The sequence below is a fragment of the Lissotriton helveticus genome, chromosome 9 (assembly GCF_964261635.1).
Source record: "Lissotriton helveticus chromosome 9, aLisHel1.1, whole genome shotgun sequence".
NCBI lineage: Eukaryota > Metazoa > Chordata > Amphibia > Caudata > Salamandridae > Lissotriton > Lissotriton helveticus.
Window position 1 is genome coordinate 68,331,190 of NC_136070.1, and position 20,438 is coordinate 68,351,627.

At 46.9% G+C, this 20,438-nt stretch overlaps 1 protein-coding gene across 3 annotated transcripts in view; it reads left to right on the forward strand.

The window, feature by feature from the left end:
* Positions 1-20,438, forward strand: part of SIPA1L1 (signal induced proliferation associated 1 like 1) — a 681,304-nt gene that overhangs the window by 337,810 nt on the left and 323,056 nt on the right. For all 3 annotated transcript variants that reach the window (XM_078659472.1, XM_078659473.1, XM_078659474.1), the window contains exon 5: positions 8,632-8,762. In XM_078659472.1, coding sequence (XP_078515598.1) covers positions 8,632-8,762 — 131 coding nt within the window. The remainder of the gene's footprint in view (positions 1-8,631; positions 8,763-20,438) is intronic.

Here is a 20,438-nt window from a genome sequence, read left to right on the forward strand (position 1 = left end):
AACTATTGAGAAGGCTTCGAGGTGACCTATTCAGCTGCAACTTTCCGAAAATGCCCCATATGTAAATATTAGCTTAAGCCAATTACTTGCATATGGGCCATGTGTCCATTGGCTGAAATCCATAAGCATCATGTTACTTATGTAAGTTGAATCTGTTTCACACTCCTCTGGGACTGTAGGTGGATAAAGTATCTTCTGGTGTTTTGGTAAGGAGCCAGCAGAGTGGGATTTTTCAAATTACCTTGTTAGCTGATAGATATTTCTCATTTATATGTCCAAGCCCATGGAGACTGCATATTATTGATGAACACATGGATAGTGAATCTATAACCCTATTAAGTAGCCATGTCCTAATGATTCTGGATCAGCTAGAAGGTATTCAAGTGCTTATGGTAGATGACTTGTTGTAACTGGCCCAGTTGCAAGCAAACTTGCAAACATGTCTAATTCACAAAAGGTCTTGATGTGGAATCTGAAGTTTGGAATTACAATTGATTTTTTTTTTAAGCAATCACAATTACAGTGAGAAGATTTGAAATGAGCATGGAATGATAAAAAGAGCAGCTAGGAAGGGTAAAAAGAAGGAAATACTAGGCTAGGACGTTTTAGTCTGTTTTTTAAATTAACAGCAAGCTAAAGGAGGCACAAGAACGGAGAGAGTGAAAGGGGAAAAAGATAAGGAATTAAAGGTAAAGAGTAAATAAGTAGGAATGTGTTGGGTAAGGGGCAAAATGGCGTCCACATTTGAGAATTAATAAAATGTGTTTTGGTAAAGAGTGGAGGTCTAGGATAGCAAGGATTGTTGTGGATAGGAGTGGTCCGTGAAAAAGGAGGGTAGATTCAGAGCTCACCTTCTTAAATGAAAGAAAAGACTAGAAGGAGGGAATGGGATAGTGGGAGGTAATTTTTAATGGAACTCACCTAGTAATGTTCCCTGCTTGGTGTTTTGTATTTGAAATAGGTGGTCACTGTTGACTCTGTAAGGAACAAGCCTGGACACCCAATTAAACAGGCTTAGAAATGACGTGGTAGCTAGTAACAATGACTACACATCACTCATGCCGCTCAAATCTTCGCATTGTGGGAGTGCCTGAAGGGAAAGATGGCACCAACACCCTTCGCTGGGTTGAGACATTTATTAAACAAAAAGTGCTCACTGACTTTACGGGGGATCTTACAATAACCAGGGCACATCGGGTCCTGGCACACCGAATTCCAAATATCCTCGGACAATTTTAATAAAGTTTGCAGATTATAGAATCAAAGAAGATGTGTTAATCCAAATTTCGGATTTTCTCGGACATGTCCGCAATGGCAGCCCGTAGACTCAAGGAATTTGTCAAACTCTTGTTTTTATTTAAAGCACACGGGGCTCAGGCGTCCATTGCTCAACAGTCAAAGTTAAGGGTGTTGGCTAAAGGCAAATTTCATATGCTCTCACCGGAAGAAGCTCAGGAATTGCTTAGAGATATTTCTACTTCAAGATGAAATTGTTTTGACTAGATTTACGAATACGTATAATGGTTCAGCTCTTATCCACGGGTCTTTTTCTGTTTGGGGGTAGGGGCGCTCACCTAGGGTGCAGGACCAGGGCACCCCATTAGTGGAAAGGGGGAATGTGGTTTGCGGGACCCACATCAAGGAGGAGGGATGGGTTTCGGGTTGGGGGGTGAAAGCAATTGTAAAATGAGCATTAGCAGGGCTTTGATTGATATAAGGGGCAGGAGTATGCAAAGTTTTGTTGTAGCTGGCAGGGCTTATAGACATAGGTTTATTAATGATGAGTAAATGTTGCATTTTTTCACTCAACTTAAATGGAATTTTGAACAAACAAAAATATGGAGCCCTAATTAGAAGGCTAGCTTCTTTTGTACCCCAATTACTATTTTTACAGGAGACACATATAACAAGCATTGGCATAGCCAATAGGTCTCGCCTTTGTGACCTTGTATGTGTTTCGCCATGCAACAGTTGATGTTGTTGCACCAAGGATATTGTGCTACATAACTAAACACTTCTAAGGTCCCAAAGCCAAGACCTATAGGCTATGCCAATGCCTATTTATGTTTTGAATCTGGTTAAAAACAACCCCACGAGGAAACAGGCGCCCAGCACTTTGATGGTGGACAGGAGGCCTCATTGTATAGCATAAAAGTACGGCCCTGTATACAGGGCTTTAATTATAAGTGCTTTATGAATAACATCGTTCTGAGCAATTACTATGAGCCAAAGTAGACTGGTTCTCATTTCATGCACCTTGAAAGAATGAGTAGACATGCTGAGGCCTAAGCCTGCTGACTTCAAACATCTCAGTGCGTATGTAGGCACACAAAACAATTCAGTAGGACAGGTTGCATGTGTCTTCCCTCGCAGACATATCGAGCCTCTGGTTCTTCACAAGAGGCGGAGGCAGCGACGCACAAATCACCGGCCTTTAACCAACTATTAAAGAGCCAACTGATCGATCATTCTGTATTCGTCATTAAAGGAACCGCCGTTAAATTACCAATATATTTCCATTAACATCTATGCTTTCAGTTTGGGTAGGGTGGGTGTCGCCCAGGCTGCAGTGCTGTTCTGCAAGCGCTGCAGCAGGCTGACATTATGTCACAGCGTGCCATGTAATTCTGCCTGGATTTCATGTGTTCATGACATGTGGCGCCATCAGTGAGAGTTCGGATGCGCTTCGTCCCTGTGACTCGCCAAGTGAAGCAGAGCAAATGTAACCCGCAGTCCAGGATGTTCCACGTCAAAGTTCTTTCTGAAATACAGAAAGTTTCCTGCTGCGGATATTAAATATAAAACACTTGGCAGTGAATTTTAAATTAGGGAAAAGCTCTCCCCATAGATTTGTTAAAAGCAGATAAACAGTTGTGCTGTTTCCCCCTCTTGTTTCTGGAACTGAAAACCAGCGCAGTCGCGAAAGTGAAAGTGACCGCGCTGGGTTAAATAGTAACCTGATCCATGATGGAATGCAACTGCAGACAGTGGGTGGTTGTCTGTCTGTGCTTTAGCGTTAGCTAAGGCAGACGTACGGCTGTGCAAAATATTGTTCGCATCAACCTGCTTGTGAATATAAACACTACTTTATCTTAGGTATGGCTAGAAGTGATGCTACATTAAGAAGACTGTAGGTGGACTGCAGGATCCACAGTCATAAATAGTTTTGAGGGGGAAAACTGTTAACTGTACGACCAGATAACCCAGCTCAAAATTGTATGGTCATTTTGTTTAACCTTTGGCTACAAAATGCTTCTTAAATTTGAAAAGATGATGTACCCGGAGCCAACTGAAAATTTATAAGCGCTAATATGGAAAGAAAATGCGTAAAAAAATAGAAACAGGAACTCTTTTGCTAACCACTGCAACTTGAAGAATTCTCACAATAAGGGGTGATAAAGGGCAAATATGAATGTAGCCATCTACATAAAAAAAACTAAAACCTGATGGCTTTGCGCACTGAGCTCCTAATACACTTAGAAATCATGTCTGAGAAGCCAAGAGTACAACAAGAAGCAACCTTTTATTATACTGACGTCTTATGGTGTGTGACGCTGTCGTCACCCAGAAGCAGGAAGCGGCTGATCAAACAAGAACCGCCAAAAGTTCTGCTGCGAGGTACTGCAAGCAGTCTAGCATGTGCTTTTTTGGTGTGGTGGTGGGGGAGGTAATGTTTTGCCTGTTTCGTATGGCTGGCTAACAAATATGTTTATCGCAGTTGCTGAGTCCCAATTATAGGTTGATAGTCTGTGTAGCAGTGAGGAATCGCGTCATGTTGTAAAAGGAGAGAAATGCGTCTGGTGTTGTAAAAGTCTCAAGTGAACTGCTGGGGGCGGGAGGACGGGGTAGCAAATGGCCAAAATAAGAAAGAACGGGGTTGGGTGAAGGGCGGAGAGGAAAGCGGGCACTGCTGAGGTGACAGACAAGAAATGAGCAAATGGCCAAAATAAGAAAGAACGGGGTTGGGTGAAGGGCGGAGAGGAAAGCGGGCACTGCTGAGGTGACAGTCAAGAAATGAGAAATGTAAGAAAGGAAGACGCGGTGAAGGAAGGACCGAGACGTGGAGTCACGAGTCGGTATGAGTGTAATGCTCTTGAGTCAGGAGGGGGAGGGGGTGCGAGGGATGAGGGAACACGGCCTGGGGGAAGCTGGCTGGGGAGGGGGAGGAGAAATCCAATTAGGGGAGGAGAAGCCGAGAAGCCGCAGAGCGCACGCTGGGCGAAGCCCTTTGATGTGCTCTGCGGCAAGATGGAATTAGGAGGGAGGGAGGCTGATGCGCGTTCATGTTGATCACGTGGTTCACGTGAACTTGATGAAAACGCCAGGCAAAAAGCTGGTGGTTTCACGAGAATTTTCGCCACTTGAATTCTCGCTCCGCTCGATGCGCATGCGCATCGATAGGTCGCGAGACCTAAAAACGAATTCCCCTACAATATTTCTCCCAAGAATGTATTCACATGTCTTTTTTGCTTCTGCAGGATTGGCCAAGCGAGGAGTAGCTATTTATTTCTGTAGGGGTCTCCCATGGGAGTTTGGCCAAGTGAAGAGAGCTCCTCAGGGGAGATGGATATGGATGGAGGCCAAATTGAATGGCACAATATTGCATTTTAACAACTATTACGGCCCCATTGTGGACGACGCTACTGCTCTATGTAAAATTTGTGAATTATTAAGGGGGGTACCCGGAAAATTAATTATAGGAGGGGATTTTAATTTTATTCAGGATTTAAAGAAAGATACCTCTAATAAAAGTAAAAAAGAGCTTAAACCAAAAACTAAAAAGGTGACTGAGGCGCTAAAACAGGAGCATATTTTGATGGATCCTTGGTGCGTTGCCAATCCATCAAAATTGGAATTCTCATGCTAATCAAATCAATTTCATACGGTCTCTCGAATTGATTTCTTCCTAATATCACAATCCTTGGGCTGTACAACCTCTGATATAGATATTAATCCATTTTCCGATCACTCTCATTAAACTTAGCATATAAATTGGGGTAAACAAGAGGCCAAGATCCAGGTGGCAGATGGATCGGCTCCTTTTGCAGGATCATCAATGGGTAGCAGACACAAAAGATTGGATCGTTGAATTCTTTAAGATCAACGTGAATATGGCAGAAATTTTTTCAGTTTGGGAGGGCGTTCAAGGCTGCCCTTCATGGGCGAATGATTGCACTATCTGCTTCTTCTGTTAAATTAGGAAAAGAGAACATTCTTAAACTCCAGCAGGCCACAGTAGAAGCAACAAAGATCAGATATGCACCATTTGTGGGTATAGGGGACGCTAAAGTAAAGCTAGATAGAGCCAAATAGGAGTTAAGAGTTCTTTACTCTGGAAGAGATTGCTAGATCTAGAACCTATTTACAGTGCATATACGAGGAGAGTCGGATGGTTGGCAAGCTGCTCGCTGGTAGCGTGAAAACCAAACCGGAGGCATCCACCATTACAGAAATTACAGACCCCAAAACTAGATTGTAACAGGCCAAGAGGAGATAGCTCAAGTCTTTTTAGATCATTACTCCCAGTTATATACAACTAGATATAAAGTTGGAGCTAGTCAAATCAGAAGTTATTATGACGGAGTCGAGCTTCCTTCTCTTTCAGGGCCTAGGGTGGAACAGATCCTGCTAGATATCTCTGAAGAAGAGATTACAGGTGTTAAATCCATTCCAGGAGCAAAAGCCTGTGGGGCTGACGGCCTTCCAATAGAGTTTTTTAAAACTTTCTCAAGAGCTGACCCCGTTTTTGGTAAATCTCTTTAACGATATCACCCAAGGAGGCTGTGTTCCCCTAAGCTTTAAGGAATCTATATTGGTTAGTTTTGTTAAAACGGGTAACAATGGTAAAGATATTAACTCATATAGGCCTATTAGTCTTCTTAATGCGGATTTTAAAATACCAATGAAAATCTGGGCACAGCGCTTCACGCCTATTGCCCAGGAGCTTACTCACTGTTACCAAACTGGGTTTGTTGCGGGTATGTACATGTCTACAAATACTCGATTTTTAATTCAAGCGCTTGATTACGTGACAAACAATAAAATACCCACTCTCATTACCATGGTCGATGCTGAAAAAGCATTTGACCTGGTTAATTGGGAGGCGCTTTTTTTTGGTTTAGGTAAATTTGGTATTCCGGCTCAAGTGTTTAACATGTTAAAAAATATCTATCAAGGTGCTCAAGCCCGGGTGATAGTTAATGGAGACGTAGTAGGGACATTGGAAATAAACCGCGGTACTAGACAAGGGTGTCTGATGTCCCCTCTTTAGTTTACTTTTTTCATTTAACCCCTTGCTGTAAGAATTCGTGGAAATTCTCTTATCAGAGCTCCATGCGAAGGGATTCCAAAGTTAAAATTATTTGCGTTTGCAGATGATTTAATAATATACCTCTGCCCGAAAAAACAGATTGTGGAAGAAGCCCTTTTAGAATTTAGCAAATTTGAATTAACAGGAGGCTATAAGATAAATCAAAAGAAAACGGAGATGTCATTATTTAACTCAAATGGTGACTGCTTACCCACGATTTTAAGAATTCAGGCCCTGAAAGATGAGCCAATTAGATACTTGGGTATTAGCATCTCATGCCACATAGATCAATTATTCATTCTGAATTATATAGCGGGCGAATTAAAATTAAAACCTTATTAGATAATTGGTCCCTCTTGCCTTTGACATTGATTGGGCGTTTTTCACTCCTAAAAATGTAAATTCTTCCTCTATTAATATTTTTGTTTGTCAATGTACCCTTGAAAATGAATGCTAAATATTTTAAGGAAATTGACTCTATGTTTAGGGAATTTGTTTGGAACAAAAAGGTGTCTTGGGTTAAATTGCCCATACTACAATTAGAGACAAATCAGGGGGGCTTAGCTCTACCAAACATCCGCACATACTACAAGGCTGCGTTATTAGATCTTACGGCACGCCTAGTGGAAACTAACAACCAGATGGACGCATATTTTTTTTTTTAAATGATTGTTGAGACCGGCACACAAATCCCAGTATTTCTAAAAACATCTAAACTACCGAAAAAGTCTCGTTATAAGACTATTCGCGACTATTCCAACCGACTTCAGTTGTTTGAACTAGCAAATGTTTCCGGATTTGCCTTTTTGAAATTGGACGAATGTAGGGGGTTTGGCCTGCATATTCATTCAAGCCATGTTAAGAGATGGAAAGATAGTGGCTTTGAGCGCCTGGGCCAGTTTCTCATTAAAAATAAAGTGATTCCCTGGGAAGGAGTACTATGTAGGGTAGGGAACCGAATTAAGCCAGGGTTCCTGGAATATATGCAGATCACAAACGTTATTAAAAAATATATATTCCCGTTAAGCGGGCCCGACTCCCCTGGCTAATGCGTTATTTAAAGTAAAATTGAAGGGAGTGTGAAATTGGTATTCCCTACTTATGAAGCACAAGGCACTTCCCTTGGTTGATGTATTTGTGGAGAAAGTAACTCGGGATACGAACTGTTCTTTCACTCATCTGAAATGGCAGGCTATAGCCCAATTAGGAAGCAAGGCCCTAAGAGCGGCTAATTTTAAAAGGATGGCCTTCTTGTCACGATGGCTGGCTTATGATACTCCGAAAATGCTAAATAGATGTAATCCGGAAGTAGATAATAAATACTTTAGATGTCTCTCCCAAGGCGAAGGAGACTGGCTTCATATATTTTTTAAATGCCTGAAGCTTGAGACCTTTTGGAAAAATATTTTTTTAGCATTGAGCCAGTCAATTAAAAAAAAGATTAATCCTGAGACCGAAGTGGCTCTCTTTGGACTCTCTAAAGCTAGGTCAGACTTGACCAGAGCTGAAGAGACGTACATATCAATCTGCTCTACAGTAACCCGCTCATTAATTCTCCAAAATTGGAGGTCGGAAGAGATGCCATCTTAACTAAAATGGATAAATAAAATGGCAAGAATAAGGAGATTTGAGGAAGCATATGCTAAACGGGTTGGTGCAACTAAAAGGATTCTAGGGGTTTGGAAGTTTTTGACAACTTGGCTGTATTACAGGAATTCTAGCACTTCAACACGTTTGCACTTTAGAAAACTAAGCACTTTAACGTATTGCACTTTAAACCCCCCAAAAATGTTGTACTGTAGTAATACTGCCAAGATCTGGTAAATGGAGAAAGCTACCGATGAACCAACTGACTTATTGTATTCTTGATGATCAACTGGTACTAGTCACTTTAGGTAGTTTTAGATGTGAAAGGGGTAATTTATTGCTTTCTTGATGGGTATGAACATAGGGTGTTCAGGACTCTTTGTTTTATTTCTTTTGAGGATGTGTGTATCTTGGTCTGCTGGCTTCCAGTGTTTAATTGTATATTTGATATAGGTGTAAGTGTATATATGATATATGTGCGTTAAATTTTTAAATATGAGCGTCCTTTCTCCCTGCTGATCAATGCTATGTTATTTTTGGTTTTCTGCTCAACAATGGCTACACATAGAGGTTGCCATGAGCTTCCTAAATCAGCATGGCATATAAAGTTTGTACTCTTCACATCAAGGTGGTAAATTCAGCGGAATGGTTTCTTGTGATGATACTGTGTTTGGCATGTGACTCAATTGGTGTTCAGAAATGTGCTAAGATATCTCACTATTTGCTTCTTTCAGAACACTGGAATTATTTCGGCACAGATGAAAACCTTGGTCCAGTGGCCATAAGCATTCGAAGGGAAAAACTAGAGGAGGTGAAAGAAAATGGACCCCAATACAACTATCGGATCATTTTCAGAACGAGTGAGGTGAGCTTTGCTAACCAACAGGAATAACTATTCCAGTAAAGGACAGCTTGAATCACATTACTTTTTTATGTCTGTATTGATTGAACAGCCAAAATTGCTGGAATTTGGAAGAAATGTAAGAGTACTCTACCTGCACCAAAACAGAAAAATATAATAGTGTATTGTAATGTCGCATGGCGAGTGTGCAATAAGGCTAGTTGGCTGGCTAGATTTGGAAAAAATGTAAATTCCATCTGGTTTTGAGCAAGGCTGTGGTCTTTGCATATTCGATTCTTTGTGTATGTTCCATGCTCTATTCAGTCGTTTTGTAATTAGGCCCAGTTAGTCCTACATCCCTGTAGCCTTTCCCCAAACCTTATTGTGCTAAGAATAGAGTGATTTGCTAAATAGCCACGCTTAGAACGTGTTCTCTAGATTTAAAGAAAGCATTTATGGAACTTACCAGTCGACCTTTTATCATGGGGATGGAGTGAGGGAGGGAACACTGTTTCTGCAGTTTGAGACTTCTTGAATGACATCCATATAGCTGTCAAGCTTCTTATGTATTCACCGCTCCGCAACTTCATAACTATTGTTGGATGTGGTGGGTGTAGGAAAGCTTGACTAAATGGCTCTTGAACACCATCGAGATCTCATCCTCCTAAATAGCTGTCTTCTATGATCGAACTAATGCTTGTTTTATTTTTTTAAACCCCCAGCAATCAATTTCATTGGTAGTGTTTTTATTTCAACTTTATTATGTTGAACCATGGTAGCAAGACTGAACAGGATCATTCAGAAAGTTTGAATTATTGTGAGCTCTTTCATAGGCCTGCTCTGTATTATTTTTCACACATACCGTCATAGTAACCGGTTAATCCCACATTATGAAAGAACATGTTTATATTGTACTCATTTTTTGACGCTTTTAAACACTATTGTTTGAATGATATACATATGTCACCTTTAGAAATGTGGAATCTAGAATTAATGATATATTGTAGCCCAGACATACATACAGTGGTTGCAGATATTCTTGAAACAAGTTTTGAGCCCCTGTCCATGTTCCAAGATTTCAGCCTCTTTCATCTCCATAGGACTTCTTGATCACGCATTTATTTAAACTGAAAAACAGTCCCCCTAAGCACAGTTTTCATGTCGACTCAAAAAATATGTTAGTGCTGTACTCGGCTTCTTGAATGGTAGCTTGATCCTTTCTTTAGCATCTGTTCTTAGAATTGTACATTGGATAATTATTTCAGATACAATTCAAGTTGGCTTTGATGGCTCTTGAGGCCAATGATTTAATGTGTTTTATATTCATATTCTCATGTTCCATTATGATTTCAGTGTAGTAGCCCATTCTGTATCTCTCTGCGAGCAAGTTCAGACAATTAGGAACTGCTCTAGATATCAATTTATTACTGCACAGATAGTGAGAGACTTTTTTTTTTTAAAAAAAGTCTTCATCTTATTTCTTTTTTTTTTAAATTTTTTTTTTTTATTTATTCAAGATTTTAAGTAGAAAGAGAGAGGAAAGAGCGAGGAAGTGAAGAAAGAGAGAGGAAGAAAATAAAGGAACAGGCGACAGTCCGCCACATTACCCCACACAGGGGGCGCTGAAAAATATTGCTGTAGAAACCAAAGTTATATAAAGGAAGATGGTGCACTCCGTTGTGAAATGTCCATGGCAATGCTATCGTTAGTCAACCAGTATCGATTGGAGAAAGCACCAATCCCTCAGCAGGTGATCCAAGGTTCACAAGCACAGGGGGTCCCCAACTAGGATCACAGTCGTATAGGAAGGCCGTGCAGTCCATCTCCACATGCGAATTATGTCGCAACCAAAAGTAAACAACCCCCCCCCAACATCCCTCAGACCCCCCAACCCCCCACCCGTTCCCCAGTGGTGGCGACCAGCATTCACTCAGAACAACTTCTTACTGGCCGGTGGTTAAATTTGGAAGAGGTGTAGTGCACGAAGCGCCGGGGGGGCAAACCGCAGATGGCAGACCCCGAGACAGGAATCCAACCAGGGGTCCCCAGTTGAACATGAAGTTTTTAAAGTTCCCCAAAAATATATCTGACATTCTCTCTATACTCAGTAATCGCCATAACCTTGCGTGCCACAGAGAGATAGCTGGCGCAGTCGGGCTTTTCCAAGCGGCCGCCAAGGTCAACTTAGCCGCCCCCAAGCACAGCCATATAATGCGTTTATCAGCTCTAGTTTGATGTTCCAACAGCGGGTCTCTAAGCCCCAACAGCACATACTCTAGCGAATTCGGAATCGGATAACCCATCACATCCTTCATGTGGGATAGGATCTCGGACCAGAAGGGTCAGATGGTGGGGCAATCCCACCAAATATGGCGGAAGTCACCCAGGATACCGCAGCCCCGCCAGCACCTATCCGAGGTAGTCGGAAAGATCCGATGCAATTTAGACGGGTAGAGATACCAGTCAAACAGAAGCTTCAGGTGAGCCTCTTTGAGGACTGTTGAATGATTATGTGTCGCCACATCTCGCCAGAGGCTCCTCCACTCGTTGTCAGAAATGTCCCTACCCAGGGTAGTTTGCCAGTGGTCCATGTAACGAGGGCGGGGGGATATCGCGGTGTCCAGTAACAACCCATAAATGAAGGAGATCGTCCCCTTCATAGTGGACGTGCGGAGAATAAAAGCCTCAAACTTCGTCAGTGGTCTAATAGCAGCGTCTACCACCTCCGACGATGTCGCCCAGTGTAAGAGTTGAAGGTGTCGAAAGCGTTCAGTGGGCGGAACACCATAATCCCGCATACAATTTTGAAAGGTGAGGGGTGTCACACCGTGAAACAGGTGAGTAAGGGCTCTGCAACCACCCTCCCTCCGGACGCCAAAGGGTCCGTCAGTCAAGGCCGGAGGAAAAGCCGGGTTGAAATGAATAGGAGTAAACGGAGATGGGAAGGTGGTCCACCGGTCGTCGCCACTGACTGTGTCCCAGACCTTTAAAACCGTGCTGGTGGGAGTGCTAATATATGCATTCCTGGGACGGTCAGCCTTGGGTTTCCAGGCTAGATCCCAGATGGACCTTCCGGCCACACTCCGATCCATATGGAGCCAGTGCTTTTCTGAAAGCTGCTGGGACCATTCCACCAGTATCCTCAACTGTGCAGCTTTATAATACAAGTGCATGTCCGGGAACCCAACAAATCCACCATGGGAGGAAGATCCTTCTCCTACCTGGCGGCTAAAACCTGGAACTCACTTCCCACTCACCTTCGCCTCACTCAGAACCACCTAGTATTCAGAAAGCAGCTTAAAACCTGGATATTCGACAAGTAATTCCCCACCCTTCTCCAAGCGCCTTGAGACCCTCTGGGTATGTAGCGCGCTATACAAATTAATTGAATTGAATTGAACCCCATCCCCCCCTCCATTCGCGGACGACGGAGTACTGCATAGGAGAGTCGCGCCCGGCCGCCCTGCCACACAAACTTCAACATCAGGGTCTTAAGCCGACAGAAATAGTCTAACTCCACCGGTATGGGCAGTGCTTGGAAGAGGTACAAGAGTTTTGGGAGGAGGACCATCTTGAGCGCGTGAATCCTACCCATCCACGAGATGAACTTCGGTTTCCACCTCTCCAGCTCCGCGCGGATCGCCGTCAACATCGGTGGAAAGTTGACCGTGAATAGCGCGCCTAGGGTAGAGGTCAGTCGCACTCCCAGATACAGGAAGGATGAAGTCGACCACGACAGTAGGGTAATTGCTCGAACCCGGTGCACCTCCTCGGGAGGTAGAGTGAGGTTCAGAATATACGATTTGTCGAGGTTAACCGTGAATCCCGCCACCATCTCAAAGTCAGAGAGCAGCGTATGGACATAGGGCAACGATAGCGCCGGATCTCTGATCCAAAGTAACACATCATCTGCGAATAGTGTGATCTTATGCTGTTCACCCGAGAAGGGGAGGCCCAAGATACATTCATTCTCCAGAATCGCAAGGGCCAACGGCTCAATACTTAAAGCGAAGAGGAGTGGGTAGAGAGGACATCCCTGACGTGTTCCGCGCGAATGCTGGAAGCACCCGGATCTATGGCCATTAACCATCACCCTAGAGGTGGGGTTGCTGTAGTTAGCCTCAATCATTCTTATGAAGTGGGGCGAAAACCCGAAGGCCTCCAGGGTGCGGTGTAGAAAGCCCCAATCAACACGGTCAAAGGCTTTCTCCGCGTCGATCCCCACCAACACTGCCGGTATATGAAATCTATTGGCCTTCTCGATCAGATGGATCACGCGTCTTAAGTTGTCATGAGTTTGTCTGCCCTTTATAAATCCGGACTGGTCCGGGTGTACAAGGACCGGCATTAAGTCCTGTAATCTGCCAGCTATAGATAGATGAATACAACTTAGCGTCTAGGTTGAGAAGCGCTATCGGGCGATAGGACGCGCAATTGGTATGATCTTTCCCCGGTTTGGGGAGGACGGTAATCAGGGCCTCGGCCATAGTCTCAGAAGTTCTCCCCTCAGACGCCATGTTGTTAAAGAGGGAGACCAGGTAATCGTAGAGGTCCGACGTAAACGTCTTGTAAAACAGGGCAGTGTAACCGTCAGGACCCGGGGCCTTGTGGAGTTTCAGAGCCTTGATGGCGTCCAGCACCTCTTCCCTAGTGATGGGGGAGGACAGCAAATCATTCCATTCTCTGGACACTTGAGGGATCGGGAGACCATTCAGGAACGCAGATTGGGCCTCTGGGTCAAGGGTGTCGCCTGAATAGAGATCCGCGTAAAAGCGGCCGAAAAGAGCTGCCTTGTCCGCATCTCTGTGCTGCACAGAACCCGTGTGGTCCCGTATGCCCCCAATGTAGTCCTTCTCACGTTTATCTCGAAGTTACCGGGCCAAGTGCCGCCCCACCTTGTTCCCCTGGGAGTAGGAGACGCGTCGGAGGCGCAGGAGGGTAAACTCAGCCCGGTTGTTATAGTGGGCCCTCAATTTCCCTCTCACCGCCGTCAACGGTCGGAGGATCACCCTAGAGGGGTTTGCCTTGTGTGCTTGTTCTAAAATAGCGAGCTCCGCCTCCAGGTCCTCCCTCTCCTTCCAGTTTATTGAGGTTTGCATTAAGAGCGGGGCATGTGCCCCGTAACGAGGCCTTGCATGCATCCCAAGTGACATACACTGAGGTGTCAGAAGGTGGGTTAAGGGCCATAAACTCTCCTATAGCCCTCCGCAGCTCCTTACAGGACATCTCATCCCGCACCAGCGCTGCCGGGAAGTACCACTTTCGCCAACCGTCCCCCCCCACATGCCAGTGCATCCCAAGAACCACCAGGCTATGGTCAGATACCGAGAGTGGAAAAACACTGGATATTCGGACATCCCCCCTGAGGGCCTGACTAACAAAAATATGATCTATACGAGAGTAAGAGCGATGGACATGAGAAAAAAATGTGTAATCCTTAGTGTGTGGGTGTAAGAAACGCCAGCTGTCTACCAACCCCAGGGCACCTATTTGTCGCGTTTCATCCGAAAAGATCCCAGAATCTGCCCTGTGTGCCCCCGAACAGTCCATGTCCCTGTCCCACACCATGTTAAAGTCCCCCAGGAGGAACAAGTGCCCCTCTACAAAGTCTCCCACCCTGTCCAGCAAGTCCTGTAAAAAAACATTCTGTCCAGCATTAGGGGCATAAACAACCACAAATGTACATTGTCGACCATATAATGACCCCTTCACAATCAGCCAACGACCCTCCTGGAGGGCCACCACATCAAGATGGTGATCCAACAGGTACTTCCAGAGCTTCTGGTGCTTCTGCTTCTGCGGAGAATTGAGACCTTTCACATTCCAGGTACCCACACTAACAGGCATAGTGACGTTGGGAATCTCCGCTCCGTATGCTTATCAGTGTGATCCGTTTCCACTCCCTGGCCAGTGCCAACTACCACTCCATACGTCCCCGGGCCAGGCCCATCTCCAAGCATCCCCCCAGCCCCCCCCTCTCCTCCAGCAGATCCGCACCCTCAAGCCTCTCAGAGCCAGTCATACAGGATGACTCGCAGAGCATTTCAGATTGACAACATCTGAGTAGAAACGTCAATAGCAATGACCAGACCAATATCCCTCCCTGGGGAGCAGCACACAGCCCACCCCCTAACTCCAAGCGCCCCACACCCATGTAGCCAATAGCGAGTATAGAATCCACAACCAGGCTCAAGGTAGTGGCCGCTCCCAGAGAGAGGCACCAGCAGTAGAAGCCAAGGAATAGCACTTCCAGAGAAAACAGCGCACTGCACACACAGCATTCGTACGCCACCACCTTCCCATCCCCCCACGCCCCGAACCCCAACAACCCCCCTGCACCTCCCATCCCTAGGACCCCCCACCCCCCTCCCGCAAACAAAAGAACAATAGGAAAAAATAACTCAAGACACTGAACCTGACGATATCACCCCACAGTTCCATTAGGCCGTAGTCCAAGAGGCTCCTTCTGGACTGGAAGCGGGGCAGGGGTACCAACTCGGTGACCCCCCAGGGCCCTGTACCGGGGTGTCTTCTCCAAAAGTACAATCAAACCCCCGGCACCTTACAAGGGCGTGTGCCCCTCCGGCGCCAAAGCCTCAACAGCCCATGACTCAGGCCGCGCCCGAGCTCTGCTGGGAATCAGCCAATGTGGCCGACGCCACCGTTGCTACTGCAGCTCCCCTTTCTTGTTGCCTTGCAGTGCGGTCCGGCCGAACCCGGTCCGGGGATGAGCCCACCCTATGCCATGAGGAGGACCGGCGGCGCCTTCGCGATGGTGATGTGGTCGCTTCCTGTGTCAATGGGACATCCTCCAGGCCCAAAAGATCCTTTGCTACTTGAAGAGAGCGAATCTGCGCCAGCCTGTTTTGCCCAGAAAGATGATGCGGAAGGGATGACCCCATGAGTAGGAGATGTTGCGTTCCCTCAGGAAGGAGGTCACAGGACGGAAATCACGTCTCTTCCGGAGAGTCGTCGCCGCCAGGTCCTGGTAGAGCTGCGGACGGTGCTCCCTGAACTGTAAAGTGGGGATGGCCCTGGCCTTCCGCAGGATGCGTTCCTTCAACTGGAAGTCGTGGACACAAACAAGGTCCCCCTCCTCGCCTCGGCAGGCCCACTCTATGCACTCTGTCCATCCTAATGTCCTGCACCTCCTCCTCATCCAAGATCTGTAGGAAGAGCGCCTGAACATAGCCACGAAGATCCCCCGCTTCACCATCCCAAGGCACAGCACGAATGCGAATGTTGTTCCTCCAGGAACGGTTCTCCAAGTCTTCCGCGTGGGCCTGGAGGTCTAAATTCTGTTCCGTAAGTCTGATGATGTCTTGCTGCAACTGATGGACATCATTAGCCACACTCAAGTCGTGATCCTCCAGCGTCGCGACCCTTTCCCCAAGGCCATCCACATCTCTCCTCACCTCCCGGAGGTCTGACGCCAACTGTGCCCGAAGTTCAGAAATGTCTTCCTTGATAGAGGAGAAGAGCTCAGTCATAAAGGCCTTGGTGGCGGGGGCGTCGTCATCTGCTTGGACGATCCGCTGGCTCCGGGAGAAGCTGGCTGCTGAGAGGATTTCAACGCTCCATCTTTCCCTGGCCTCCCCTTACGCAGTGTGTTAGACATCCCGGGGAAGTTGCCTCGGCAGGGGCAAGGCGGCCCCACTCACTCCTCCGTGAAGTAGCCCGCCACCAGGTTTCCCGCTATAACCGGAGAGGGGGAGTGGGGGCAAGGTGACTCCCAGCCAACTCAGTCTGCACTCCTACCTTCCTCTCCAGCGAGCGCTCCAGAGACTGCGCCCCAGGGGGCACCCCCGCAAAGACTCCGCCACACCACTCGCCGCGACTAATAATGAGGGAGCCGGGGATTCCGAGATTCCAAGCTCAGGTCAGGTAGGTGGGCCCAGAAGTGGTGGCCAGCAACCATCCATCAGCAATCATCCCTCCGGGACTGCACCGCAGCCATGGTCTCCCGGCCCTTCCCTTCTTTACCCAAGCGTCCTCCAAGCAGGGGCAGCTCAAGATTGTCAAGGGTTACTGGTGAAGGCCGCGTGGCACTCTCCACAGCGCGACTCAGCTGCCACCCCAGGACAAGGGGCCCGGGCCCTGCTCCTACTCCAGGCCGGGGATCCGCAGGCCCGAAATCGCCGACCCGCACTCCTGTCCCACTCGACTCCCCCGCCTGCCCGATGTCGTCTCCCCCTCCTGCAGCACGCAGAAGGACACCAAGCTCCCTGGCACTCACTCGGAGGCTGGCAGCATTTACTCGCCTCATTTAAAAAAAAAATATTTTAAAAATGATGATTTTATTCTTCGACATGATGTGATTTTATCTTAAATTGTTGGCATTACTTTTGCACTGTTGCACATTTAGGACTGCCACTTACTCGATCTTAGGGCCGACTTGTATCCTAAGGGCCGATTTAGGGCCCCGGTCGACTCACGCTGTCCTCCCTGGCGCGAGCTTTTCAGGCGCCATCTTGGGGGTAGTCGGAGGCTCAGCGCTCTAGTGCTCAGGCGATTCTCGGCTCCGGCACTATAAATCTCCTTCTGTGCTTAACCTCCGGTTGATACACCAAGCTCCCTGGCACTCACTTGGAGGCTGGCAGCATTTACTCGCCTCATTTAAAAAATTGTATTTTAAAAATGATGATTTTATTCTTCGACATGTGATTTTATCTTAAATTGTTGGCATTACTTTTGCACTGTTGCACATTTAGGACTGCCACTTACTCGATCTTAGGGCCGACTTGTATCCTAAGGGCCGATTTAGGGCCCCGGTCGACTCACGCTGTCCTCCCTGGCGCGAGCTTTTCAGGCGCCATCTTGGGGGTAGTCGGAGGCTCAGCGCTCTAGTGCTCAGGCGATTCTCGGCTCCGGCACTATAAATCTCCTTCTGTGCTTAACCTCCGGTTGATACACCAAGCTCCCTGGCACTCACTCGGAGGCTGGCAGCATTTACTCGCCTCATTTAAAAAATTGTATTTTAAAAATGATGATTTTATTCTTCGACATGTGATTTTATCTTAAATTGTTGGCATTACTTTTGCACTGTTGCACATTTAGGACTGCCACTTACTCGATCTTAGGGCCGACTTGTATCCTAAGGGCCGATTTAGGGCCCCGGTCGACTCACGCTGTCCTCCCTGGCGCGAGCTTTTCAGGCGCCATCTTGGGGGTAGTCGGAGGCTCAGCGCTCTAGTGCTCAGGCGATTCTCGGCACCGGCACTTCACTTATGGCAGCTACTTCCCGTCCGCGCAGCGGGCGGGCGCAGCGGGCGCGCCGATGGCGCGCCAGAGGCAAGCCCATCTGGGCCCGTCCGGGCCAGGACGGACCTAGGGCCAAAACCTCTGCCCGACTGTACTCTACTGGCCACAGGTAAACACAGTCCCTCTTTCTATTCCAGGGACGAGCTGTTAGCACTCCGTCCGGCCATTAGCCAACATTGTAGGTACTCAGTTAGACCGGACGTACCATATAGACTGTGTGTTTACTGCTCTAAGCTTGGTAATGGTGCCAAAAAGAGAGAGCCAATGCACTCTTCCCTGGCCTTTGCCCTATTAAACTGCCGGTCCCTGGTCAAGCATTCGGTTGAAGTTAATCTAATGATCCAGGACAATAAAACTGATGTTCTGTTTCTTACAGAGACGTGGCTCTCTGACAGCTCTGAGTTTGACATAGTTAATTCTCTGCCCAAGGGCTACGCGATACAATGCCTTCATAGACCTCGTGGCATAGGGGGAGGGCTAGCTATAATTCATAAGGAGACTCTAGCCTGCAGGATAGAAAATGGCAGGATCTCTGACGCAGAGAGCATAAGGTTTTCCATCCAACTCTCTCCTAATTACTCGCTGTCAGGGCTACTGATTTATCGACCTCCTGGTGGGGTCAAGCAGTTCATTAGTTCCTTGCTGGAGACAGCACTGACACTGGCAGCCTCAGTCCCCAACTTCCTTCTTCTAGGAGATCTGAATCTCCACTTGGAGGACTTGGGAGACAAGGTGGCTACTGATCTGTTGGCTGATCTTGAAGCATGTAATTTGATCCTACACAATAATGAACCCACGCATCTGAAGGGCCATTTATTGGACCCTTTATTTTCTAACGTTCCACCCCTGAAGGCCTCACCGCCATGCCCCCTTCCCTGGTCAGACCACTTTCTTATTCCTTTCAATTTGACAATCATGACAGAATCTAGGTCTGACTGTAAGGGTTCTATTCGATCTTCACATAGACCCTGGCCTAAACTGTCCCTTGATGGTCTAACCACTGCCCTTGAGCAATCTATCCCTGCCCCCCTCTCGAACCCCCTTGAAGCAGATCGACGTTTCCATAACTGGCTATTAGGAGCACTGGATCTGGTGCTTCCCAAGAGGTGCAGTACCAAGAAAAGTAACGGGTTTAAAAACCCTTGGTACACATCTGAACTTTGTGACCTTAGAAAAGTCTGCAAACGTCTGGAACGCGCCTGGCGTAAAGACTGGTCTACTAATAGTAAAGTCCCTTATCAGGAAGCCATGAGGGCATACAAGTTAGCCTGTAACCACACGAAAGCGACCTTCTATGAAGAGAGAATCAGGACTGCTTCCAATTCCTCAAGAGAAACATTTACTATAGTCAAGGAACTCCTGAACACCCCCTCTCCTTCACTGCCGCAACCGACGAGTAGAGCACGGTGCAATGAACTTGCACATTTCTTCGACAATAAGGTTAGAAAAATCCTACAAAGTATTCCTCTCAGTGCTCCTCCGTCGGAGTCTTCTTCGCAGGTCGTGAATGGTGTGAGCCCTTTGTGGGAAGTTATCACTCCCATAACTGAGGAAGACTTCCGCAAAGAATTAGCTAATCTCAAAAGTGGCTCCCCCTCTGACCCTATGCCCACCCATATTCTTAAGCGGATTGCACAGACCATCTCCCCGCGGGCTACGGACCTTTTGAACGCCTCCTTCGGCGGTGGGGAAGTTCCCCCTAGCTGGAAGAAGGTGATGGTTAAGGCTCTTCCTAAAAAGTCGGGACTTGACCTTAACGATCTGGCGAATTTTCATCCAATTTCCTTGCTGCCAGGCCTGAGCAAAATTGCGGAAAAGGTTGTCAATCGCCAGCTGTCCTCGTTCCTAGAAGGTCATAACCTGCTCAAGAACTCGCAAACAGGCTTTCGCCCTGGGCAAGGTACTGACTCTGCCCTGATTGTAGTAGTAGAAGAAGCCAGACGTATTCTTGATGCAGGAGGCTCCGCAGCTGTGGTCCTCCTTGACCTCAGCGCGGCATTTGATACTGTCAACCATGGTATCCTCATTCAGCGCCTTACTAGGGTGGGAATATCTGGCCAGGCTCTAAGCTGGATGACTTCCTTTCTGAAGGGTCGGTCTTACCAGGTCTACGATGGCACGAACCTTTCCGAGTCGATCCCCCTCCAGTGTGGAGTCCCACAGGGCTCCTCGTTGAGCCCGACGCTTTTTAATATCTACATGGCCCCACTGGAGGATGTGGTTTCACCTTTCGGGGTGAAAATAGTGACCTATGCGGACGACACCCAGCTTGTCGTCTCGCTATCCCACCATGAAAATGCGGCAGAAAGATTCGGGTGCTGCCTGACAGACATCATGGCTTGGATGACAGAATCACGGCTGAAACTCAATGGCTCCAAAACGGAACTTATGATGTTGGGTAACTTTTCCACCTCCCTTCCCAAAACCATGTGGCCCCCC